General features: G+C 32.3%; 4 protein-coding genes and 1 long non-coding RNA gene across 8 annotated transcripts; 3 read left to right on the top strand and 2 right to left on the bottom strand.

The window, feature by feature from the left end:
• Nucleotides 1–75: 75 nt before the first annotated feature.
• Nucleotides 76–4,973, top strand: LOC124445353 (tryptophan 2,3-dioxygenase-like). The gene is given in 17 exon segments (XM_046996072.1): nucleotides 76–375; nucleotides 767–824; nucleotides 1,551–1,644; nucleotides 1,807–1,874; nucleotides 1,965–2,030; nucleotides 2,207–2,268; nucleotides 2,380–2,455; nucleotides 2,534–2,568; nucleotides 2,668–2,749; nucleotides 3,206–3,293; nucleotides 3,296–3,312; nucleotides 3,379–3,435; nucleotides 3,504–3,558; nucleotides 3,673–3,730; nucleotides 3,807–3,886; nucleotides 4,248–4,338; nucleotides 4,476–4,973. Coding segments are annotated over 17 exon segments (1,200 nt in total). The 5' UTR covers nucleotides 76–355; the 3' UTR covers nucleotides 4,669–4,973.
• Nucleotides 4,974–5,092: 119 nt separating this feature from the next.
• LOC124445350 (SUMO-specific isopeptidase USPL1-like) lies at nucleotides 5,093–10,772 on the top strand. 4 transcript variants are annotated; one of them, XM_046996068.1, is made up of 9 exons: nucleotides 5,093–5,385; nucleotides 5,528–5,605; nucleotides 6,879–7,360; nucleotides 7,545–7,658; nucleotides 7,825–8,070; nucleotides 8,219–9,138; nucleotides 9,249–9,293; nucleotides 9,324–10,049; nucleotides 10,237–10,772. In XM_046996068.1, exons 5-8 carry the CDS (start codon nucleotides 8,063–8,065, stop codon nucleotides 9,410–9,412), a joined length of 1,062 nt encoding a protein of 353 aa, XP_046852024.1. In that variant the 5' UTR covers nucleotides 5,093–5,385; nucleotides 5,528–5,605; nucleotides 6,879–7,360; nucleotides 7,545–7,658; nucleotides 7,825–8,062; the 3' UTR covers nucleotides 9,413–10,049; nucleotides 10,237–10,772. The 4 variants fall into 4 exon arrangements, with proteins under 4 accessions (XP_046852024.1, XP_046852023.1, XP_046852026.1 ...); XM_046996067.1 differs by having other exon boundaries at nucleotides 9,249–10,049; XM_046996070.1 differs by having other exon boundaries at nucleotides 7,825–8,073; nucleotides 8,175–9,138; nucleotides 9,249–10,049.
• A 2,721-nt stretch (nucleotides 10,773–13,493) lies between these two features.
• On the bottom strand, nucleotides 13,494–16,748 carry LOC124445352 (nudix hydrolase 24, chloroplastic-like). The gene is made up of 8 exons (XM_046996071.1): nucleotides 16,559–16,748; nucleotides 15,785–16,023; nucleotides 15,453–15,516; nucleotides 15,226–15,356; nucleotides 14,792–14,910; nucleotides 14,556–14,688; nucleotides 14,383–14,479; nucleotides 13,494–14,057 (listed from the first exon to the last, which is right to left on the bottom strand). The coding sequence occupies exons 1-8, from the start codon at nucleotides 16,626–16,628 to the stop codon at nucleotides 14,044–14,046; spliced, it is 867 nt and encodes a 288-aa protein (XP_046852027.1). The 5' UTR covers nucleotides 16,629–16,748; the 3' UTR covers nucleotides 13,494–14,043.
• A 4,871-nt stretch (nucleotides 16,749–21,619) lies between these two features.
• Nucleotides 21,620–23,618, top strand: LOC124446998 (cytidine deaminase-like). Its single transcript, XM_046997894.1, has 2 exons — nucleotides 21,620–22,096; nucleotides 23,206–23,618. Exons 1-2 carry the CDS (start codon nucleotides 21,746–21,748, stop codon nucleotides 23,215–23,217), a joined length of 363 nt encoding a protein of 120 aa, XP_046853850.1. The 5' UTR covers nucleotides 21,620–21,745; the 3' UTR covers nucleotides 23,218–23,618.
• On the bottom strand, nucleotides 23,480–25,172 carry LOC124446999. Its single transcript, XR_006948574.1, has 3 exons — nucleotides 25,046–25,172; nucleotides 24,203–24,277; nucleotides 23,480–24,062 (listed from the first exon to the last, which is right to left on the bottom strand). It is a non-coding gene; the product is annotated as an uncharacterized LOC124446999 (long non-coding RNA).
• Nucleotides 25,173–25,195: the final 23 nt, after the last annotated feature.

Below are 25,195 nucleotides of genomic sequence, written 5' to 3'. Positions count from 1 at the left end.
GCTCTACTGTATTTGCATGAAAAACGATATAAATTATGGCAATTTTTTGTTCTTTGATACCTAGAAGCATACATATTTTTTAACTTTGAAAGATTTTCATTTACAAAAATTGTTTCAACCCTTTTACGCTAATTTACGCTTGCAAAAACTTTTTAAAAACAAAACTAAAATATCGCTTAGGAAAGTTGAATCAACAGGAAATATGCAAGTGTTTTGGTGTTCATTGACTCTAAAGACAATTTGTAAAAAATTGAATAATCAACTGTTTTAAATTTACACAGCGTGACGAGAGGCAGCGAGGAGTTTTTGGAAATACTTACACAAATCTCCGTTGGCGTTTTATAATCGTACAACTATGAGTTGTTGGGAAGAAGGGTTAGTGATAAAGAAACTATATTCATTTTCGGGAACATGATCTCTCAGAATCTCTTACATGTTCGCTTTAGGTGACTTATTGCGACGTCTTTTATTGCTCATTTTCATATTGGATAATTCTTTATTTGACCAATGAATTTCCTAATGCCATGTTGAGTTTGTCAGTTTTTTTACAAGTATTTTGAGGTTCATACACATTTAGTACCTACTAGTCTACCTAGGACACAGCAGGGCTTTGCCACAGTCATTTATGACAATCTTAAATACCTCAGTGCGTTTGGTAATTATTGATTGTTGAGCAGTTGATTGTTGAGGGACGGTTGATGTCCTATATATGTTGATTATATTGACTGTTTTTAGATTTCTTTGCCTCTGCCTTACGTTTTTATAGAGAAAAAGACAAGAAAATATTGAAGCGAAGTCAAGTTACATATAACGAATACCTGAAGGTGTTGTTATAACTTTATGTTTTATTTGAGCATCGAAATACAGACCTCTCAACCCTCACGCATTGAGCGTGAAACTCACACATTTTGTTTTCTCTCCCACGCAACAGACAATAAATTTCACGCATTAGGAAATTTCACTCAAATTTTTTAACAAGTAGCAGTAATCTGACTAATTTCTATATTTTTAAACTAACCTAAAGCTATTTAGTCACAACGCAGTTACGCTTTGCTATTGGTTCTCCATACTTCTACGGTAGACATAAACAAGTCCCAAATGACTCAAATTTGCTATATAGTCATATATGCTAGTAATACTATTTCAGAAAGTATTTTTTTGTGAGAAATTTATGTGTGTGTTAGCATTTTATGTAATTCAAATAAGATATTTACCAATGGCCTCAACCCCACAATTGTTCTCTCGCTGAAATCTTACTCTATGGTACATTTAAAAGTTGAGAGGTTTGAAAATAGCTTTGAAGCCATCATGTTTTTTACTTTTCAATGGAAAAACAACAAATGAATGAATGAATGAAATGAAGACACTAATAACAATTTTACTAAAAAGTTGGCTTTCTGAAACTAAAAGTTAATGGTGGCTTCTCCTGGTTCCAAAGTACTGAATAATATCTGAGGGTAGAATAGGTTAGATGTTGAAGACTATTTTCATCTGAAGATTCAAAACGTCATATTTTTGTTTCTATCACTTAATATCATACTCATTGCTAGATTCCTGAACTTATTAACCTACAAGTTCCTCTTAGTGAAGCTAATGGGAATAATCTGATTCATGATGAAAATTTATTCATTATTATACACCAAAGTATGTATCTAAAATTCTAAATCAACCTAAGCATATTCAAGCATTTCTTAAGTAATACTTATACAATATATTCCTTATCATGGACTAATTTTGAAAAATCTTACCATTATATGCTATATGATTCTCATTTAGTGAATGCTAAATAAAATGAATATTTTACAGCATATGAGTTGTGGTTTAAGTTGATCATAATTGAATTGGATTCAGTGCGAGAGCTGTTGATGCAAGCAGTACGTAAAATGTTTTGTTCATTTTTTGCTTAAATTTTACAGCTCTCAATTATTTTATGTTCATAAATGTTTATTTTACATTTTTGCTAGCAACTTGATGAAGGAAATACCTTAACTATTGTGTCAAGGTTGAATCGAATTGTTAAAACACAGAAGGTATATTAACTTGTCTAAGAAACTGCACCTAAAAATCTTGATAAATCTGTGAACTTCCTGGTAAATACTGTTGGATAATATTTACATATAGCTATTCTCATTTTTATTACAATAAACTTAACTGGACTTTTCCCTGCATTTTGAAATTTGAATCCACATGTTTCAATGTCTTTCAGATCCTTGTGGACCAAATAGAAGTTCTTGAGACAATGACAGCTCAGGATTTTGATAAGTTTAGGTAATAGTAAGTATAATAATAGTTAGTATAACATATTTATTGTTTTATTAAGATGAAATGTAGCTAAACATTTTGTACATCACTGTCTGTGCTGCTACATATACTTTTTAGAACCTACATTTCTCCTGCATCAGGATTTCAAAGCTGGCAATTTCGTCTAATTGAGAACAAACTTGGAGTTTGCAAGGTATCTGTTTTTGGTGAACAAGTTTTGCATTCCCACCGTTTTCTCATTTTCATTTGGTTTTCAATTTGTTTATGACAGGAGAAGAGAATCAAGCACAATAACAACAATTACAGGCAAGACTATTTTGCCGAGTACATAACGTGATCAAACACGCTCAAAATCAAATTATTTTGGGGTAGTAATATGATCTTTTTTGTTGATGACAAATTTAGCGAAGCTGAGGGTCTGACAGCAACGGAAAAGAATAAAATCAAAATATCAGAAAATGAGTTATCTTTGCTCAGTCTTGTTGATGTATGTTATTATTATGAATCATTATAATGCGAAAAACAAAAATTTTAAAGACTTTTTGAGCCAATTAGAAAAAGTAACGTTGTCTGTGAGTGATAGTGACACTTCGTAAATTATAGAGTGGGGGGGGGACACCATAACACAATGGTTTGTTGTACAAAGTGCAAATTCAAACTAATTAGTCTTGTAGAGACTGCATCCTATATAATTGATATTAAGATTTAATGTCAATTCCCCGCTTGTGATATTTCAGAAGAACAGCGTCTTTTTCCTGGTCAAAATAGTAGGAATTGAACGTCGTTCTTCGTCGTTCCCCCAACAAAACATTCCTGGTCTACAAGAACCACATTATTTTACCGTCATTAGTTCACATCCTCCAAAGATTGAGATTTTTCTGAACAAAAAGTCGTTCTGGATTATTTCTATAGTTGTTTCCTTTCCAAAAAAACTTTAATTTAGAATTGGTTGAGCCGAACTCCTGGACTTGAACTGAATGGTTTTAACTTTACGGGAAAATTCAAAAGGCTGTCAGCAATTGGTTGAATGATTTAGAAGACGAGGCTAATGTTTGTATATAAATATCTAACACATCGTTGATTTTTTTTATAAAACGTGATTGTTGATTTATGTAGTTGGAAGAGTGTGATGAAGTTAAAGATATGTTGTTGAATCATTTAAAATCTAAAAGAGTAAGAATTGCTTTGAGTTTTAACAATAATCTTTGTAGTGTACATCATTTTTATGGTACTTTATATAGGATGTTTTTGACTACCTGTTTGATGAAGAAAAGCACACGAAATTGAAAAAAAATGGTATTAGAACATTTGCAATAGACAGGATACATCGTTATATTCAATCACAATGGCATTTTAATATCAAATCTGCTCTGTTCACCTATCCTCATTCTTTCACGGTTTCAAATTCAGGAGACAAACGGCTCTCTTACCAAGGTTTTCAAGGAGCTCTTTTCATATATTTTTATCGGTGCGTACATGACACTGTGATTTATTCTATTCACAAAATTGAACACATATTATACCGATGTCGTGTTTGTTTGAAGTGATGAGCCAAGATTTCATCAACCATTTCAAATTCTTTCATTGCTCATGGATCTTGATTCTCTACTCATTAAATGGCGATGTAAGTACTCTTTACATTGAGTTCTATAATATTTCAATTTTTATCGAGTAATTACAGAACTCAATGATTCTTTCTCACTATATGTGTCAAGTATGGCAGGGTTAGTCCATACACTTGATGTTTTCTAATTTCCCTCATAGAAATCTTTGACAAAGTTAAATGGACAAATCATCACGTATTTTAACGTCGATATTTCATACTCAGGAACAATTTGTTCCACTATTTATCTTTGTTGCATATTTGAAGATTATTTGAGTTTAAAATATTGCAAATGGTCTCGAAATACTTTTATTACTCACAGTTTCTAATTTCTGAGTTTGTCTTTTTATTGTTTGACATTTCCTAATCTTTAACCATTTAGACAACCATGCCATAATGGTTAATCGTATGATTGGTGGAAAAATTGGAACTGGTGGTTCTTCTGGCTACCATTATCTACTTGCTACAGCAAGGTATAAGTAACCAAAAATTAATCGAATTAAAATAAGAGACGAAAATCCTGGGATTTCAACAACTGTTACATTATTTCATTGGGATTAATTGTTGGGTGTTATCTATGAGTGGTTGCAGACCTTTTTTTCTTCTCTAGCGATCGATATAAAGTGTTCCTAGATTTATTTGATTTGGCCACATTCATCATTCCTCAAGAATATATGCCTAAGTTGGATGACTCAATGAAAAGATGTTTGTCAATTTTCACTGAAACTATAGAAAGTCCACGTGAAGATGTGGTGAACTCCATTTGCTGTGGAGAAACTGCTCAAAGTTCACTAACTAAATGAAACATTGCTCATTTTTTATGAGCAATACAGTCTTGTCGTTGCCTTAAAAGTTGGTAGCTTCAAGCTGTGACTAACGTCAGTTTGCAACACTACTGCTTGGATGTAAAAATTTTTCTTAAAATGGGAGCAATATAATCGTTTCATAATACACGGCGTGCAAATAAATAAAATGATTGAAATGCTCTCGCACATTTCAATTCATTCATGTATTTAGTTTAGTCATTTTGTGTTTCTCGACCATTATTTTTACTGTAATTCAATATAGGTCTAATCCAGTTTGAAAAATAAATTTAACAAATGGTTTCGTTTTGACTGTTTGTAAAATGGTTGTAACGAATGGACTTTAAATCTTTGTCGGCTTTCATAAATTTCTAATGGTGTAACGTGATTGGTTGACCATTAACCATTCAATGCTTACATCAAATAATTCTCAAATTCTGTCTATATGAACAAAAGACGAGATTGTGAATACGAATATCTGAATGTCTGTCGAAGAAGATATTTGTCTGAGAAGCTTATATCTACGTATAATATCAACGTGTAGAAACATACGATGTTTATAAGGACAAAAGACTAAATATCTGACATCGAATTAAGACCGCAAACAATCAGATTTTCTCAAATGTACTGTAAACCATCATAAATGTCAAATGCGACATCGTTAATGATTGTTTGTCAAGGCCTCATTCTTGATAGTGAGCGTGTAAAGCGAAAACGGTGTGTTGATATGCTTATGAAATATATGAATTGGTCAACTTGACAGAGTTTTTGTCATGGAAGCGTGCAAGCATGTTTGGTGCATTTTGATGCGTCGTTGTCCCATATTTGATTAATGACTATGTTTGCTTTCTACTTCTAGTTTTTGAAGATAATTCGCCTCTGCTGTGTCTTTTCTACAGAAATATGGCTACGGTTTCCAGTAAAGAAGAAAATTTGCGTGAGTTTAACATATTTTTCTTAATTTCATTCGTTTATTTTTTGTTATAGTGGTCGAAATTATTTTTAATTGTTTACCTAAAATGGCATTTTTTACGCTTTTGTTTTAAATCAAGCATGCGGTTCACACAATATTCTGTCGATTCAAGTTTTTAGGTTTTAAAAAGCTTGAAATATAGATTATTTTTCTCGTTTGGGAAGTTTATCAATAACAGCACTCAATTATTTTGAACTTTCTAGAATATTTGATAATTAATAATATCGATATTAAACAAGCGATTCAAATGGGTTCAATGAACTTTTTTTGGATTGGAAAGTTGTGATTTTGTATATTGCATGTAATCAACTCAGCAGCAAATGGTCATTGCACGTATTTCATCCCAATTTAAAATTTATATAGCTACGTATGTTAAATTTCTGTCGTATTTTGAGCGGTTGCCAAAGAACTTTAAATATGTTGATATTCTATGTTATATTTATGTATATTATATGTTATATTTTAATTTTAACCAAGTTCTTCGCTGCATAAACTTGCGGAACGTAATTAATTTTCATATTAAAGTCTCATAATGTTCTGCAATACTTATCCACGCGATTTTGCTGGAATTTTACACCGCTGCTAAATGTGAATACACCGAAATTTATGGCTAATTCCTGAATTACCTAACTACAGCAATGAAACTGTGACTTGGATGTCATTTGTTCTCATTTTATTTATGCTTTATCTTTACTATCCAATGGCGGTATGTTTAAAATATGGGACACTGCACCGAAAACATTTGAGACAAAGATAATTACAAGTTAAACTCATTGTCTTTTCTTTAATGTCTTGACGCATGAAAAGTTGCATGTTTGACAGGACCAGGAATTCTTCCTCGTAAACTAGTCAATCTTTAAATTAGGGATGAAGTATAAATGTTTAAATAAAATTTCGATTGAGTTATTTTCTTTCGTGCATTATAATTATTTCGTTACATGATGTCAAGACAAAGAAGTGATCTCGAAAACCTTTCATTTATTTTACATGCAGATTAGTATTTTAATGGTGATTATATTACATCCAGCTGTTTAACTTTGCTGGCAAGTGTCCATCATATTATAAAAAACCATTTCATAAAAGATTAAACTCTAAATGATGTAGAAGAATCAAATGCATCAAATTTTTCTTGATTTGTGTTTATAAAAAAGGGCTTGTTCTTTACAACATAGTGTTATGTAATGGCATTAAATTATATTTCTTGCCTTCAATGTCAGCATTTTTCTTTTTGATGAAGCTCAAAAGAAGCAGCAACAATCTTTGATTCGTAGCTTTAGCTGGAGACATTCCAATAAAAGATCAAGGATGGAGAGCAATAATCATGATGTTGGTACTTCTAAAGAAAATATCCAAAAATCAGAAAATATGATCTCAATTGATAGTATTGATGAAGTTGATTATCCAGCAAATGCAAGTCAAGGCTCGTCTCGAGGCATGTCTGATGTTGAGATAGATGATTCAATACTTGATAGCAATAGAAGCTCCAAGAAACGAAAGAAGAATGGTGTTTGGCAAGCTGTAAAAAGGTTTTTTAAGAGAAAAAGTTGTAAAACATCTAAGTCTTTTAATACACAACATGAAGCAAGTTCTATTACTCAACCGCAAAGAAGTCTGTCCGATTCAAACTTGGGCCTCAAAGTGGGTGAAAATATTGCACCTTTTGAACAAGTTCCTGAAACACCAATGGATACCGATTCTACTCCAAAAAAAGCAAAAAGTGTAAGTTTTGACATTTATTTTTGGGAATGATGCTAACAGTCAATTTTCAATAACTTTTGGAATATATTTCAAACTTGTAAACCTCCCAGTTTTTATAGTTTCTGGAAAATTTAGAAGCAGCCAATGAAAAGTCAACTGACATCAGCCATTATAATCTGTAATCATTTTTTCAATATTCCTTTAGCATGACTTGTTTCTATCAGAACTTCGTTTGAAGCAGAAAACATCCATTGACAAAGATGCATTTTCACCAAAAAGCAAAATGTGACAACTATAGATGTGGAAATGAAATCTTCAGGTGAAAAGAAATCTTTTTGCTCTAATTTTAAAAACATTTTGTGAGTCATTACAAATTCAGATGCTTTTATTATGCAATAATTTTGATTTTTCTCTGAATAAAGACACTATTGTGATTTTTGAACGAATGTCACCAAGTCTTAAAATTATATATTTTTTATTTCAAGAAATTGATTGGCCAAGTAGCCCTACGCATGGAACTCTACTTCCTGGCTTGAATGTATCTCGTGACAAAATAAAGATAGCTCCTCGCCATCGTCGCGCACCAACACGCAAGGTCATTACTGCAGTTGTGAAAGATGCTTCAAGCAATGAAGGTGATGAAACAAGACTTGAGCAGAAGAGATTTCGGATGGAAAAGTTGGAGAACGAGAAACTGGAGCTAGAAAAAATCGAGCAGGAGAAATGGAGCTAGAAAAGCAGGAGAAAATGGAGCTAGAAAAATCGAGAAAAAAGAGCAGGAGAGCAGGAGAAACGAGCAGAAAACAGGAAAAAAGCAGAAAATCGAGCAGGAGAGAAAAATCGAGCAGGAGAAAATGGAGCTAGAAAAAATAGAGCAGGAGAAAAAATCGAGCAGGAGAAACTGGAGGAGATAAAGGAAGAAGAACTGAAGATTGGAAAGGTTCGGAAAAAATTTGTTCAGAAATTAAGGAATGAAAAAATCGTCATAGATGAAATGTTAGAAGACAAATTGAAAGGAGAAGAATCTAGACGAAATGAGTTGTATACAAAACGTAGAACACTGAAAAAAGATGATTTTACTAACGACAAAATAGAGAAAAATAGCGAAAATGTCATGGAATTTGATGTAACTGAGGAAGAAACCAAAGGATTAATTCATCAAGACCAAATTCAAGAAACTAATGAAAGTGTTTATAAGACAAAGACAACCGAAGTACAATTGACAAACATTCCTTTTAGAATTCTGAGAGATGTTCAACCAACTTCCATGGACATTGACATTATTGGTGATGGTACTGTGAAGAAAGAGAGTGTTGGTGATGGTACTGAGGAGCAACATAGTGTTGGTGATGGTACTGAGGAGCAACATAGTGTTGGTGATGGTACTCAGGAGCAACATAGTGTTGGTGATGGTACTCAGGAGCAACATAGTGTTGGTGATGGTACTCAGGAGCAACCGAGTGTTGGCCATAGTACTGAGGAGCAACATATTGTTAGCCATGGTACTGAGGAGCAACTGAGTGTTGGCCATGGTACTGAGGAGCAACCAAGTGTTGGCAATGGTACTGAGGAGCAACATATTGTTGGCCATGGTACTGAGGAGCAACATATTGTTGGCCATGGTACTGAGGAGCAACATGTTGGCCATGGTACTGAGGAGCAACATATTCTTGGCCATGGTACTGAGGAGCAACATATTCTTGGCCATGGTACTGAGGAGCAACATATTCTTGGCCATGGTACTGAGGAGCAACATATTGTTGGCCATGGTACTGAGGAGCAACCGAGTGTTGGCCATGGTACTGAGGAGCAACATATTCTTGGCCATGGTACTGAGGAGCAACATATTCTTGGCCATGGTACTGAGGAGCAACAGATTCTTGGCCATGGTACTGTATTCTTGGCCATGGTACTGAGGAGCAACATATTCTTGGCCATGGTACTGAGGAGCAACATATTCTTGGCCATGGTACTGAGGAGCAACATATTGCTTATTGTAATAGCATACCTTCATCTTCTCACATAGATGCAGATAATGAGATGAAGACGAAAACAACGCAAGAAAAAAACTGAACTCTATTGATGAACAACGATTTATTTCTGTCAACAAGGAAAATTTACAAAGTCCTGTTACCAGTCATTTCTCTTTGAGTGACAACGTATTTTTGTCTGAAGGTGAAGAAAGCCAAGTAAAAAGTCCTTTAAAAGCTCCCTTTGACAAACTAAAAAACAACCCAGACTCAAACGTATTTGAAACATTTTTGTCTGTTAGGCAATCTATAAATGTTAGTCAAAATGGGATGGCAACAGTCAATCGTCAGCGTCCAAAAAGTTTACACGAAGAAAGAAAAGTTCTCAAGACGATTCACGTGTTGATGTAGCAGTGTTAACTAAGGCGTTCGAGCGTTCTAGTAAATCGGAAACTATTTCTTACGGAGATAGAAAGAAAAAACCTGATTTACCACCCAAACCTTCATTGTTTAAAGCTAATAAATCACGTACCCTTGAACGAAACTATCGATTCCCAGTTTCAAAGAATTTGTCATCAACTAGTACTACGACTGTAAAATCAACGCCATCCAAGCCTTCTGTAGTGGCAACCAAACCTGCACCTACAACAAGACATTCCACACCTGCAGCCAGACCCAAGCCGTTGATAGAACCAAGATCCAGTCATGCATCAGTTGATAAAGAGAACGAAAAGATGCAGGTGTGTGTCTTGATTTCGCTTAAACACTTATTTATTTTAATGTCCTTCCACCTATAATGTCCTTCAATCTTTTTCTTCCAAGAATATCAGATGTCGGTAATTTTCACTATTCTGAACACGTGAAAAATATTACTTGTCCATAAACTTGTTTTTTTAAAACATTTAAAACTGAAAAATTTTTTTATAGAAACCAATTGATACAAAAAACGTGAAAAATGGTGTTTTGAAAGTATTCTCATCAGAACTACCAAATGAACACTTAAAAAACGAGTTACAACATGCCGAAACTGAATTGCCATCGTTTTGGGCAAGAAGAAATATGTTTTCTCCACAACAGAAATCAAACAATTTTAGTGTCACAACAGCCGAAAAAGAAAAACATAAAGCACCTTTAATACCAATAAAGACAGATTATTGTGCTGTTTGTGGGAAAAAAGTTTACCAAATGGAGAAATATAGTGTGAAAGATTTCGTTGTTCATAAAGCGTGCTTAAAGTGCTCTGTTTGTAAACGTTTGTTATCTGTTGGTAACTTTATTATACATCAAAATAAGATTTATTGTAAATTACATGAACCACGTGTCTTAAAACTACTATAGTTTATAGAATGATTTGTTATTTATGTAAAGCTAATTAATCAGGCAACTTTGTATACAGCACAGTGAAATATTTGTAGAATATTTTCACCGTTATTAAATTACTGAAAACTGTCATTTATATTTTATAAACGTCTCACTCTTTTTTATCTCAATTTATGAAGCTATTGCTACTTTTTGATTAAAAAAATCATCCTTTTAATAGATAACTCAAACGAAGTTCACGACTATGCAAAATGATAAATATTGATTGTCCACGTCAATATTGTCCTGAGAGAGGATTTTTAAGTTGCCGTTGTAGCGATACTCCCGGGTTAAAATCATTCGTTTGAAATGAAACCATCTTGCCAATTTTTTTTTATTTAAAAATTTATTTATGTATTTATCATGTGAATATCTGCAAAAGATCTGGATGACTTATTTGAAATAATCATCAATTTATTATTTTGAATCCTAAATTATATTTTCTTGATCAATTAAACTTTCTAAAAAACTGATTGTTTTATACTTCAATGTATAACATTTAATTTGCAGATTGTAGCCTTAATTCACAAACAGAATCATCTTAACTAAATTTAACACATAGCTACAGCTAACAGTTGATCAAAGATGAGGTAAAAACTTCCGTAATATCTTTTAATTCAGCTTTCGTAAAGAAAAACAGTTATACTGGTGAAATGGATAAAATATTGGTATAAAAGATCCAGTCTTATTGTTCACAAATATCAAAGTTTTGTAAAGTTCAAGTTGTTTTAATTTCTTTACCACCTGAACACAATGGACATGGTATTAAACCATTTTCATTGCAACACGTACAACGTAGAGCACGGATTTCTCGGTTTATTCTATGTTTGCGACTTTTTTTACTTCCTCCACAAGAAAAACAGTTTATAAATCGTTTTCCACCACAGTTTTGGCAAAGTTTTATGGCATTGCAACGCTGAAATAAAAAAGTTATTGTATATTGAAATTATTGTCCTTTATGATGAAGTAAAATTAAAGAACTTAAAATGTTTTTATAATAGTTGTGATGACATTATTTCATCGTAAGCGGCCGACGTTTCACAATTTATTGAATAACAGCCATGCAACATTGAAATTTCCCTCGGGAATCTCAATATGCGCATGATCATTGTTTCTCACTAACACAACAAAATCCGAGGCTTGCATTAGTCAATATTTTTTAAAAAAGATCAAGATAATATCTAAGATGAATTGGATGCAATCAAACAGTTACCGAGCTATTAACCAAGTATTTCTTTATGTATTCTTAAATTATACCTCGTGTCCTTTAATTAAAGATAATATTTTACCACTTTCATTGAGTTCTTCAACTTCTTTAAATCCCTAAACAAATTCCGTGCAACATAGTATGCTGACAATTGTAAAAATCAAATGTGCGAAATAATTACGTCCATACTCCATTAATCATAAATTCATCAACGTCTCATTGTTCAGTGTCTGGCACAGGAAAGAGGATTTAGTTATCTGTCTTGTCGCCCATTATTTCAAGCAGTAACAAAGAAAAACTGTTTTTAGGATGCCTGCAAGTCTATTAGGAATGTGTTTCACTCTTAGATCTGATTTGAAATATGGTAAAAATAGAAGTCTTCAATTCCTCATTCCATTTTCAAGGGCATATAAAGTGCATTTTCCATTTCTTAAATTGTGTTATGCAAATTTTCACACGAAGCATGCAAAGTTAACATGTACAGATAACATATATCTTCCTTGCTCTGCGCATAGTGAAAATCTTTATATTTCTCACGCTTTATTCGTTTTCCTTAATCTTTTAATCTCAGCTTTATTCAACTGCAATAAAGAAACAATGTGAAGAACACTAACCCCAATGTAAACACCATCGATTATTACTTGAGGTAAATTTAAATGCTTTCCAAGACGAGTCTGCAATTCTTTCTGATATTCTTTATGAATGAAAACATCGCGTTCATCGAAAGGAAGTCCCAGATTTTGAAAAACTTTCCTAACATATGCACATTCATCTGACGTTGCTCGTACGGCAGTCATAGATGTCGTATATATAACAATCTTGTCTTCGTTTGTAGACTGAAAGCGTTTAAAATATTCTTCATAAAAACTGAGTCCATTGCTTAAATTACAACAATTAATGTATGAAATTTTAGTTTTTTACCTTTATATCAGATGGTGGAATAACATGGCCTTTAGCATTAAATGATGCTGAATATCTTCGAACCATATTCTTATATCCTCGAACAGTTCCTTTCATACTTTTTAACATTTCATTTTCACCATTTGATAATTTAAGTTTTTCTACTCTGTCGAAGTGTTCAATGTTCAATTTTGATGAAGTTTTTCTAGGAAACATATCGAGATCGTCTTTTTCTTCAATTTGTTCATCAAGAGGATAATTTTTCTCCATCTTTGCAATGAAAGAATGATGTAATGAGGATGATTTACTAGATTGTGTTATCCTACATGATCCATCAGATATGTTCTGTGGATAATCGTTTGGCAGCACAAACGGAAATACTTTTGCAGTAGGACGCCTTGAATTATTTATCTGTAGTCCTGCTAGGTTTGTTGATATTTCATTCACATCAAATGAAGAACTACTGCTAGAACCGTAAGAATTAACAAACGATTTACCAGAGTCATTTCCTGAATCAATATCTTCGCAGTGATTGCTTATGAAAACGTCCTCTCTCAACTTTTTTTCAGTGTTCATCGACTCTTTATTACCCAACAGTAAATCGTTGTTCGCGATGAAAATGAAATCGTTTGAGGGATATGACCTTAGGCTTGTGTTTTCTTGACTCATTTTCAACCGCCAAACATTAATCACTGGTGAGATACAAAACTTGCCATTATTTAGCATATATAGGAATAGAACCTGCAGCTGTTTATTGGGCAGGTTGAAACAATTACATCGATGGATCTATATGTTAAACAATTAGTTTGATAGATTTATGCAAATTCTTTGTTAAATAAATGACATTGTGTAAGATAGAGAAAGGAAGGTTTCAACAACTAGTTTAAAACTCTGGTATCTTCGACATAAACGTCTGTAGACAATATTGCTTTTACATTGAGGTTTGATATTGAATCATCGTCATAAGTCAGAAAATGTTTGCTTTGATTCTTTCGCTCAGCAACAAACTTTTGACTTTCATACAAATTACGCGGGTGGATTCACAATGATTAATATTAAAAAATCGTCCAAATTCTTTCGAAAGTAAAAAACTATGATTCTGACAGATCTTTGCTGCATATTACTGTAGCATATGTCACAGTAGCAGTTTATGCCAGGTTGATGGTTGATGGTTGACGGAAAAAATTGTATGAGATTTAATACACAGAATCAAACATTGCAGTTTCCATTTCAGAAGGGTGGATCGTTATGCATCCCAGTGAGGAATTTCAAAAATTTCGCTCTAAAAATGAGAAATTCTTCAACTTCATAGTTCAGAACGCAATTTTATGTTATATTAAGTATGTTATAGAGATCTTTAACTCAATAACAATTCTCCTAGCTTATTCATTCTGAATATGGCAACAGCATTCACTTTTCAAACGTTTCATTGGTCATTAAAAATACTTGACTACAAAGCATCATGGTAGTTGACTCTAATTAGGTTATAGTTAAAAATAAACGAGTATTTGTGCTATTATTATCTCTAAGAAAGATTATGTTTCTTCCTTTTTCAACCAAACTTTACTCCTTGCCTGCAGAACCAATATTTATTGATTATCACCAACCTGTGTCAGGATGAATAACACCATGTCTTATCATAAAATTCAGTATAACTATGGCAGAATTTGGTTTGAACTCTCCATCAACTATCTTTTCTTTTACCTAAGTAAAACAGGTTTTTTCAACGTTATAAAAAGCTACTTAAAGAAAAACTTTTTCTACATATGTTGATGTTTACAGTCTGTATTGGCCAGCAATAAAACTCCTCCACTTCACCGTCATTGACGGATGGATGAAAATCATCAGGTAATTTGAGATCATAAACAAACTCGACTTCTGGAAAAATTCCTCTTTCATCTTCGTAACAGTAACTATGCAGAATACACAAAAACATCTGATGGGTTGCACTAGCAAGTTGCGTTTAGGTTGATAATACAACTGAACAAAGTGATGGTAATCGTTCTTCATTCTGACCTTATAGCTCCACATGGAACTGCTTTCCTAGCTAGAGATGCAGGAACAGACGCTTCCTCATCACATTCCTTAATGAGCGTGTCTAAGATGCTATGATTTGATGCTATCCCACCAGCTGCCTATTAAGGAGAAATTCTAAAAGTTTTTTAAAACATCAGGAATTATGTGAGGGCGATTGGCTAAACACGTATGGTTAGAAAGGGCGTCATGGCAATTGAAGGTGACGTTGTTTTTAGAATAAATTAGCAGGGATTAGTACAATGTAGGAATATGGTCCCCTCAATCAATCCTTGACATCATTGATGGTCAAATGCAAAAAAATAATGAAAATCATGAACATTAGCCAATTAGAGTAGATTGACTACAAATTTCTGGAGAATTTATTTGTTTGGGGTGTTTTTACTTTAAGCTGCAAGAAATTTAATTAGTCTTACAATTTGATCTAGTTTTCCTGGATATGTTGGTTTTGTGGAACTACGGCGTGCTATCCACATAGAAATATTGTTGTCTTTGTCCATTTTATAACCATTTATATGAACACCATATTGCATAATGCCAAATAAAGCTAAATTGAGAGACATAAAAAATTAAACACAAATTAAAAACAACTAAATTAACATACATGAAATTCATTGTGCAACTTAGTTCAAGTAATTCTTACAAGCTGCAGACCTTTCCATTTGGAACAAAGATTTTTCTCCAAATGATTTGGAAACATTATACATCTACAAATAAAGAAATCAGTTTCAATAATCTTAATATGGATCATATACATAGATTTGTATACTGTAATCTCTATATTACAAAAGCTTAATCCTCAACTGCCCAATTTTTTTTGTGAAATGAGTTTCACTTTGTTTAGTATGTGATTTGCTGGTGAGTTGTGCATTGATGCAATAAATGTCAATTGTATATATGTCAAAGTTTAATGCAAATCCATAGCGTGTATATCAGTGGTGTAATGACAACATTTTTATATAAAATGACCTTTACCTCATTCCTCCATCCTTTTAATGCACAAAATTTATCTTCATGCCATAATGAATGTAAGACATTGTTGATTTTGTTAGTTCTATTATATGAATCTGTTAAAGTATCATTAAGCTGGATACATTTTTCATTTACAACAAACACTTCAGTATAATCCTCCAATTCTTTGTACACATATGATGGTATAATACCAACTATCACACCATCTACTTTAAATGGCTTGTATTTCTTTTTTGATAAATCTAAAACAAAGTCAAGTAAACAACTGTGCTATTGATTTTTCAAAGTTTGAAAATAAATTAAATGCAAAGAAAGTGCAGAAATGGCAAAAAAGAGTATTTCCTTTTTTACCATTCATTCATTCATTCTGGATGTGAACTTAGTAAAAATATGAACATATTGTCCCAAAATTCAATAAGACTACCAACTTATCCCATCAAACCAAGCTACTCACTGAAATATCAAATAGTACCTAGTCGACTAACTACATACATTATAAAATATAGGCTATTCAACTATGCACTGACTAAAGTGACCAAAAGAAAGGTCAGCTTGCTAATTGCAGAGCTGCAGTAATATGCAAAGTGAAGTGTGTCTACTGTTTGTTTTCAATACTGTGTCATTGAACATTGCCTAGTCCACTACCCAATGGCTGACAAAATTGGACCTAACTTGGACAACTAACTAATCATTAACCACTACCATCATCAGACACACAGTCTATTACTGGCTATTTGTCTGGCCAGTTTAAGAAGTAGGGACCTTTAAATTTAATACCTTGCAAGTTGAATGAATTCAATGACTGTACAAGTTTGAGCATTTTACTCGACCAATCATTCAGTTCCATGATACTACTGCTTAAATATTTGTTCAGAAAATTGACTTGTTGTCGAATGTCGTGGGCTTTGGCGTATTTGTGTTCGTGTTAGTATTCGTGGTTCGTGTTTGTGTTCGTATGTTTTGTGTTTGTATTCGTGTTCATATTTCATTAATTTGCTTTGGTCAGCGGTTGACAAACATGAAATTATATCAACTATCTCAAACATCAACGATACATACACAGAAGAAAACAACCTCTCAACCGATACCAACGACGAATATCATCAAAAGATATTGTTTCACGAAGTTCTTGCTAACGTTAGTCATCTTTTGGCCTCGTGTTTGATGAAAATGGAAAAGTTTGGTTTAGATGATGATTTGAGAGAAAAAATGATTAAAGAATGCCATGAAGCAAAGGAAAAAGCTTATGCACCATACAGCAATTTTCGTGTTGGGGCTGCTTTAGTATGCGACAATGATGATATTTTTCAAGGATGCAATGTAGAAAATGTCTCTGTTGGTCTAGGATTATGTGCTGAACGATCAGCTATTGTACGAGCCGTAAGCCAAGGACGTCAAAATTTTAAAGCTATAGCAGTAACTAGTGATCTTGCAAAACAATGGACCTACCCTTGCGGTTCTTGTAGACAATTTATGGCGGAATTTTCAAAAGGTCTTCTTATTTATTTAGTAAGAACAGACTCAAGTTATAAGATATTAAGTATAAAAGATTTATTACCTTATCAATTTAATAGTGAACACTTGGATGGAGAGTCTTCTACTTGAAGATTATTGACAGATTTAGAAAGTGAAAGTACCGCTGTTTTTTTATCTCGAAGTGAAAACTTTCATGAATCGATAGTCATTGATCATAGTTTTGAATTTTTATTGATTCTCTTAATTGAATAATCTAATTTAACTTCATTTATCAAAAAAATTAGAATTGTAGGGTGAACAATTTCAAGTCTGAAGAATAGACAAGAAAATGAATAACATTCTTTAAATTCTAGAACTTTGAAAATTGTGCTTGCACTTGTGACGAATGTAATTATTTAACGTTTTTACTTAATTAATTCCACTATCTGTATTAATAAAGTATTTTGTATGTAGTGTAGTTGAACACTTGATTTAAAGTTAGACTGCAGACAAGAAGATTAAAATGTTCTGAGAAATTGACTTTCGTTGCACACATCTAGAAACTACTGTTTTCTTTCATGTTGTCATGGAGAATAATGAAACAAAAGTAATCAACGTGGCTCTAACTCAAGCGATAAGTGAGCACAATTAAAAGAAATTAACCTTTTATTAACTGACATTTGTATTGCCCAATCACAAGTGAATTTTCCCACCAGTCTGTGGTATTGTAATGGTCTCTTTTGTATGGATAGCATTCTTTAAATCACTATTTTCTTCACGGCTGTCGTTCGCATATTTTTTGCTTTGATCTTTGAATACTCGCTCTTGTCAAAGAAGGAGGATGAACCCAAAAATGAACCCAAACACTTTTAAAAAGATGATAGAAGAATGTCATTCAGCAAAGGAAAAGTCGTATTCACCATATACTAAGGTTCGCGTTGGAGCAGCGCTGGTTTGTCATGATGACACAATTATTCCTGGTTGTTGTGTTGAAAATGCTGTGTTTCCGCTTAGTTGCTGCGCGGAAAAAACTGCTATAGTTTCTGCTGTGAGTCAAGGTTATCGCAAGTTCAAAGCAATAGCAGTTACTTATGATGTACTTGAGAAACGATTAACTCCTTGTGGAGCATGTCGTCAAGTTTTTGCTGAATTTGGAACTGATTATGATGTGTATTTGGTAAAACCAGACTCAACTTATGTTAAGGTAACTGTTAATGATTTATTGCCAAGTCGATTTCAGCAATGAAGATGATTTACCATGAAAAGAGACAAATGAAGTATGAGTAAAATCACCCGTAAAATTATACTTTACGGAAATTTGTAATTTGTAAATATCGATTTGAATAATGAAGTGATGAATAAAATCAGTTGTTCATAAAAGAACGAAAATTCGCTAGTTTCTGTCTCCATTTTTTAAACATTTCAGTAAAGTGAAATGCAAATTTACTCTTTATCTTAAATGCTATGTTCTTTCAACATTAACTTGCTATAGATATTTTTGCTCATTTTATACGAACCATTCAATGCACAGGGGACATGGGTTTATAGTAGGCTGGCATATACTTACTTGGATCTTAATAAATTTTATCTGAACCTAAAAGGTATTCTTTTGAAGTTGTAAATGAACACCATTCATTCACCAAATAGCAAATCTGAACATTATTGATCAATTTAGAAAGTGAAAGTACCGCTGTTTTTTTATCTCGAAGTTAAAACTTTCATGAATCGATAGTCATTGATCATAGTTTTGAATTATAATTCTGTTTATTGAAGAATTTACTTTAACTTGGAAACTTCGTTTACCAAAGAAATGTAGAAATGCAGAGTGAACAATTTAAGTCTGATCAAAGAATTGACATGAAAAGGCATGAAATTCTTTAAAATTTTGTAACTTTCATAATTGCGCTTGCTGTTGTGATGCATGAAGAGATGCAAAAATGTATTTTTTATTTAACATTTTTCATTCTACTATCTGTATTAATAAAGTATTTTGTATGTAGTGTAGTTGAGCACTTGGTTTAAAGTTAGACTGCAGACAAGAAGATTAAAATGTTCTTAGAAATTGACTTTTGTTGCACACATCTAGAAACTACTGTTTTCTTTCATGTTGTCATAGAGAATAATGAAACAAAAGTAATCAACGTGGCTCTAAGTGTGCACAATTAAAAGAAATTTACCTTTTATTCGGCACAGTGACGTTATCAATAATTATCAAAACCAGAGTTTGCATTTCTAAAAATTTTTCACTGCCATTAGGTAAAAAATCATGAGAGAAGTAAAGAAATATATAACATCGTTTCCTTTCAGTAACTCCGTTATGAATGTTTTTATAAACATGCTGACTCTGCATGTTAAGATCTTATATCACAAGCAGACCTAATGGCTCCTCCGGTTTAGTTAGATGTCACATGAATTTTAAAGCAAATCTCCAGAACACCAGATTTACAATCACTTTCACCCAATTTTATTTTTTAATGAAAATTTAAATGAAGTTTGAGTTGATTCCTGGGATCAATTCAGATCAACTGACAGATGTATTGCGTAATGACAAGTGGAGATTAGCGCACCTGTGGTATAAGTGATATTGTATTAGTTTCTTTTGTCTGGATTACATTTTGTCTGGATTACATTTTCATTTGCTTCTATAATTGATTATTCGCTATTGTCAAAGGAGGAGGAAAAATGAACAAAAACACTATTAAAAAGATGATAGAAGAATGTCATTCAGCGAAGGAAAAGTCGTATTCACCGTATACTAAGGTTCGCGTTGGAGCAGCGCTGGTTTGTCATGATGACACAATCATCCCTGGTTGTTGTGTTGAAAATTCTGTGTTTACGCTTGTTGCGCGGAAAGAACTGCTATAGTTTCTGCTGTGAGTCAAGGTTATCGCAAGTTCAAAGCAATAGCAGTTACTTATGATGTACTTGAGAAACGACTAACTCCTTGTGGAGCATGTCGTCAGGTTCTGGCTGAATTTGGAACTGATTATGATGTGTATTTGGTAAAACCAGACTCAACTTATATTAAGGTAACTGTTAATGATTTATTGCCAAATCGATTTCAGCAATGAAGATGATTTACCATGAAAAGAGACAAACGAAGTATGAGTAAAATCACCCGTAAAATTATACTTTACGGAAATTTGTAATTTGTAAATATCGATTTGAATAATGAAGTGATGAATAAAATCAGTTGTTCATAAAAGAACGAAAATTCGCTAGTTTCTGTCTCCATTTTTTTAAACATTTCAGTAAAGTGAAATGCAAATTTACTCTTTATCTTAAATGCTATGTTCTTTCAACATTAACTTGCTATAGATATTTTTGCTCATTTTATACGAACCATTCAATGCACAGGGGACATGGGTTTATAGTAGGCTGGCATATACTTACTTGGATCTTAATAAATTTTATCTGAACCTAAAAGGTATTCTTTTGAAGTTGTAAATGAACACCATTCATTCACCAAATAGCAAATCTGAACATTATTGATCAATTTAGAAAGTGAAAGTACCGCTGTTTTTTTATGTCGAAGTGAAAAATTTCATGAATCGATAGTCATTGATCATAGTTTTGAATTATAATTCTGTTTATTGAAGAATTTACTTTAACTTGGAAACTTCGTATACCAAAGAAATGTAGAAATACAGAGTGAACAATTCAAGTCTGATCAAAGAATTGACATGAAAATGCATGAAATTCTTTAAAATTTTGTAACTTTCATAATTGCGCTTGCTGTTGTGATGCATGAAGAGATGCAAAAATGTATTTTTTTATTTAACATTTTTCATTCTACTATATGTATTAATAAAGTATTTTGTATGTAGTGTAGTTGAGCACTTGGTTTAAAGTTAGACTGCAGACAAGAAGATTAAAATGTTCTTAGAAACTGACTTTTGTTGCACACATCTAGAAACTACGGTTTCTTTCATGTTGTCATAGAGAATAATGAAACAAAAGTAATCAACGTGGCTCTAAGTGTGCACAATTAAAAGAAATTTACCTTTTATTCGGCACAGTGACGTTATCAATAATTATCAAAACAAGAGTTTGCATTTCTAAAAATTTTTCACTGCCATTAGGTAAAAAATCATGAGAGAAGTAAAGAAATATATAACATCGTTTCCTTTCAGTAACTCCGTTATGAATGTTTTTATAAAGATGCTGACTCTGCATGTTAAGATCTTATATCACAAGCAGACCTGATGGCTCCCCCGGTTTAATTAGATGTCACATGAATTTTAAAGCAAATCTCCAGAACACCTGATTTACAATCACTTTCACCCAATTTTATTTTTTTTAATGAAAATTTAAATGAAGTTTGAGTTGATTCCTGGGATCAATTCAGATCAACTGACAGATGTATTGCGTAATGACAAGTGGAGATTAGCGCACCGTGGTATAAGTGATATTGTATTAGTTTCTTTTGTCTGGATTACATTTTGTCTGGATTACATTTTCATTTGCTTCTATAATTGATTATTCGCTATTGTCAAAGGAGGAGGAAAAATGAACAAAAACACTATTAAAAAGATGATAGAAGAATGTCATTCAGCGAAGGAAAAGTCGTATTCACCGTATACTAAAGTTCGCGTTGGAGCAGCGCTGGTTTGTCATGATGACACAATCATCCCTGGTTGTTGTGTTGAAAATTCTGTGTTTACGCTTACTTGTTGCGCGGAAAGAACTGCTATAGTTTCTGCTGTGAGTCAAGGTTATCGCAAGTTCAAAGCAATAGCAGTTACTTATGATGTACTTGAGAAACGACTAACTCCTTGTGGAGCATGTCGTCAGGTTCTGGCTGAATTTGGAACTGATTATGATGTGTATTTGGTAAAACCAGACTCAACTTATATTAAGGTAACTGTTAATGATTTATTGCCAAGTCGATTTCAGCAATGAAGATGATTTACCATGAAAAGAGACAAATGAAGTATGAGTAAAATCACCCGTAAAATTATACTTTATGGAAGATTGTACTTGAAAATGTCATTTTGATAAATGTAGCGATAATTAAAATCATTTGTTTATAAAAGGAACAAAAATTCACTAGTTTCTGTCTCCATTCTTTAAACTTTTCACTAGAAAGTGGTGCAAACTTTATCTTAAATGCCATGTTCTTTCAACATTCACTTGCTCTGGATGTTGCTCAATTTATAAGAAGCATTCTATCTGCAGGAAGCACAAAAATAGGCCATAAAATTCATGACAGAATTGAAAATATATATGTGTGGAATATCTTTGCCAATAGTCGTACTATGCAGAATCCAACTATGTCAGTTTAGTAAAGCCAGTTTCAACTTTAGGAGATGCTTAGAATATCAGTAAATTGTAACCATAGGTGTATGTGACAGGGTGCAGCCTCAAGAAAGTTTAAAGATCGAAAAGTTGTGGAAATTTTCAACATTAGTCAGCAAAAATATGGCAGAACCTTCTTTGTGAGTTGTCCCTCTAGAAATGATAGCTCCCTTTTGCCAAATGATTGTAGTCTGTTTTCTAAGACTTCTTAAAATCTCAATATTGAAATAAAGGGGACATGAGTTTATTGTGGGCTGACATATACTTACCTAGATCTTTTAAAAATTTTTTCTGAAGCTGAAAAGTATTTTATTTTCAACCCTTAGTTCATTTTTATGGTGGTGTCCCGGATAAAAATAATTTTTTTGAAGTTATAACTCATTTCACATTACATTCTTCATTGGCTATGTCATTATTTGCCTTTTAAAAGGTATAGTGAGGTGATTTACTATCAGTTAAATAAAAAATTAACTCAAATTTATTACATCCGCAACTTACTAAGCTTTAGTTGTACAACTAAACAATTGCTAAGCTTTGCTACTAAGCTGAAAAGTTTAATCATTATCTTTAGATATCTTTAGATAAGGATGTAAATTTATATCTTGGGAATTTGTATTAGTATATTGCTTTTGGCTTCTTGTCCACTTACAATTGATGTATATGTAATTTAGATTTGGATGTGACTATATTTTCCCATCGCCAATGTATGAGTTTTCATTTAAATGGTGGGTTGCTCAAAACCCAATGCTATCCACATATCACTCCCAACTTTTCAAAGAAATCATTAAAGGATTCACATGGATGCTTAGGTATGATTCTGTGGTCAGAGAAATGTTTTGAAGATGAAGGATTTGTCTTGCAAAAAGTTCTTGATTTAAATTGTGTGGTTGAAAATTTTTGACATCATGAAGAAAATTCATAAATGATTCAGTCAACAATAAAGAGTTTGATTAGATTGTCATAATAAAGTATATCTCATATATAGTGTATAATATTTATAGAACAGTGTTAGGAGAGGACAAGGTCCAACCAAATGTATAAGTTTAATGTGTAAATATATAAATTAAATAACTTTAAAATCCAAGATCGAGGTTTCATTTGTTGGTTTGCTTTTTTTGACAAGACAACTTAAGACAAAATGTGGAGTTTTAACATCTGAGCAACATTAATTGTAGTCTATTTGCTTATTTTCTTCTTTTACTTTCTTTATTATATTTCAGTTTATTATTACGAGTGATATTGTTACTTTCATTATGTCTCCTCTTTAATCTGTAAGATGATTCAGTTTTCAAATTTCTCGTTGAAATACTTGCTGATAAATCTTTATTAGAGCTACTACTTTGCTCAGATATGTTATCATTAATTTGTTTGTGGTCTGTTTCTTTGTTATGCTTCACATCAAGTAAAAAATTGCTTGAATCCCTCTTAAAATTTCTCTTATTGGCTTTCTTATCTCTTGTTATCCAAAGTTCCCTTAAGAACATTTTTTAAGAATCTTTTATTTGTCGGCATCAATGGACATTTGATCCTAAAATGAATAAAGAATTTAGATTACAAAACAAGAAATTTCTACAAAATATTTCTACTTTTTTACGTAACATTTACTTATTTCAAAATATCAAAAACCTATATATTTCTTACATTTTTCAAATCATTGAAATTACTTACCATCCCATTGGACCCATTGTTTCTGCTCTTTCTTTCCCTCTTTTTGCTTCTTTTACAATTTCATCTAGTGCCAGCCTATTATATTGAATCATGATCAATGTAAACTTTGGACTGGACATTAATTCTAACACAAAAACAAACTTATTGATGTGACAATTAATGTAAAATACAGAAAGATAAACAAAGCTTTGGTGACATATTTTATGCTTTTATACTTCAAAGATGTCCATCAATATTAGTACACTGTAGTATACTTGATACTTATCTTTTCCTATGTTTTAAATTTATTTTTGCTCTATTGATATACAAAACAACAAAAACTACAAAGACATGACAAAAACAGTTACAACAATATCAACAATTTCATACTTTCATTTCTGAGGCAGAAATGGAATTTTTAAGACAACATTCACACTAATGTACAACATTCTTTCAACAGAAATGAGTTGGACTCAATTAACATGTATGAAATGTGCAAACACATAATGTATCGTTTCTGTATCAAACTATAATTGTTGACTCCTAGTTGTAGTAAATAAATATAACAACAATCTTTAAGACAATAAAACACAAAACATTTGACACTCTGTATAAAGTAAACATTTACTACTGATGATGAAATGTCACACTTGTCGAAAAGTTTAGAATAAACTTTACTTCATAAGGAGTGTCAATTGTTTTGTCTTTTACTTAAATAATTTTGGCAGTCGTAATTTCAAGACACTATTTACCTAAGATATCAACAACTTTCATGTAAAAAGCTTTAATTCTGATTCAATAACAATCTGAATGCATCAATTCAATTTTAGAAATGGTAGCGCATATAATGCTTTATACTCTTACTTTTCTAAATCATCTTCATCTTTTATTCTTTCGTGATTTCTATTCATTTTACTAAATAATATTTACTAAACGGAAAAAAATGAGTTTTTCTGAATCGTACAAATATGTGATTACTTCTACATTTTCTTAGTTTAAGGGAAGAGAGAGAGA

This window comes from Xenia sp. Carnegie-2017, unplaced genomic scaffold (genome assembly GCF_021976095.1).
Source record: "Xenia sp. Carnegie-2017 unplaced genomic scaffold, XeniaSp_v1 HiC_scaffold_22, whole genome shotgun sequence".
In the NCBI taxonomy this organism is placed as follows: domain Eukaryota; kingdom Metazoa; phylum Cnidaria; class Anthozoa; order Malacalcyonacea; family Xeniidae; genus Xenia; species Xenia sp. Carnegie-2017.
This window is presented reverse-complemented; position numbering and strand designations above follow the sequence as displayed.

Excerpts from the sequence above, each read along its gene's own strand:
- LOC124445350 (XM_046996067.1), top strand. Across the intron at positions 9,139-9,248 it reads GCAACCGAGTGTTGGCCATG|GTACTGAGGAGCAACATATT; the intron begins GTACTGAGGAGC and ends TTCTTGGCCATG.
- LOC124445352 (XM_046996071.1), bottom strand. The coding sequence starts at position 16,628 with ATGGAACTGAATGATTGGTCGAGTAAAATGCTCAAACTTGTACAGTCA. Across the intron at positions 15,517-15,784 it reads TAAAAGGATGGAGGAATGAG|ATGTATAATGTTTCCAAATC; the intron begins GTAAAGGTCATT and ends CTTTATTTGTAG. Across the intron at positions 14,689-14,791 it reads GTTCCATGTGGAGCTATAAG|TTACTGTTACGAAGATGAAA; the intron begins GTCAGAATGAAG and ends TATTCTGCATAG.
- LOC124446998 (XM_046997894.1), top strand. The coding sequence starts at position 21,746 with ATGAACAAAAACACTATTAAAAAGATGATAGAAGAATGTCATTCAGCG.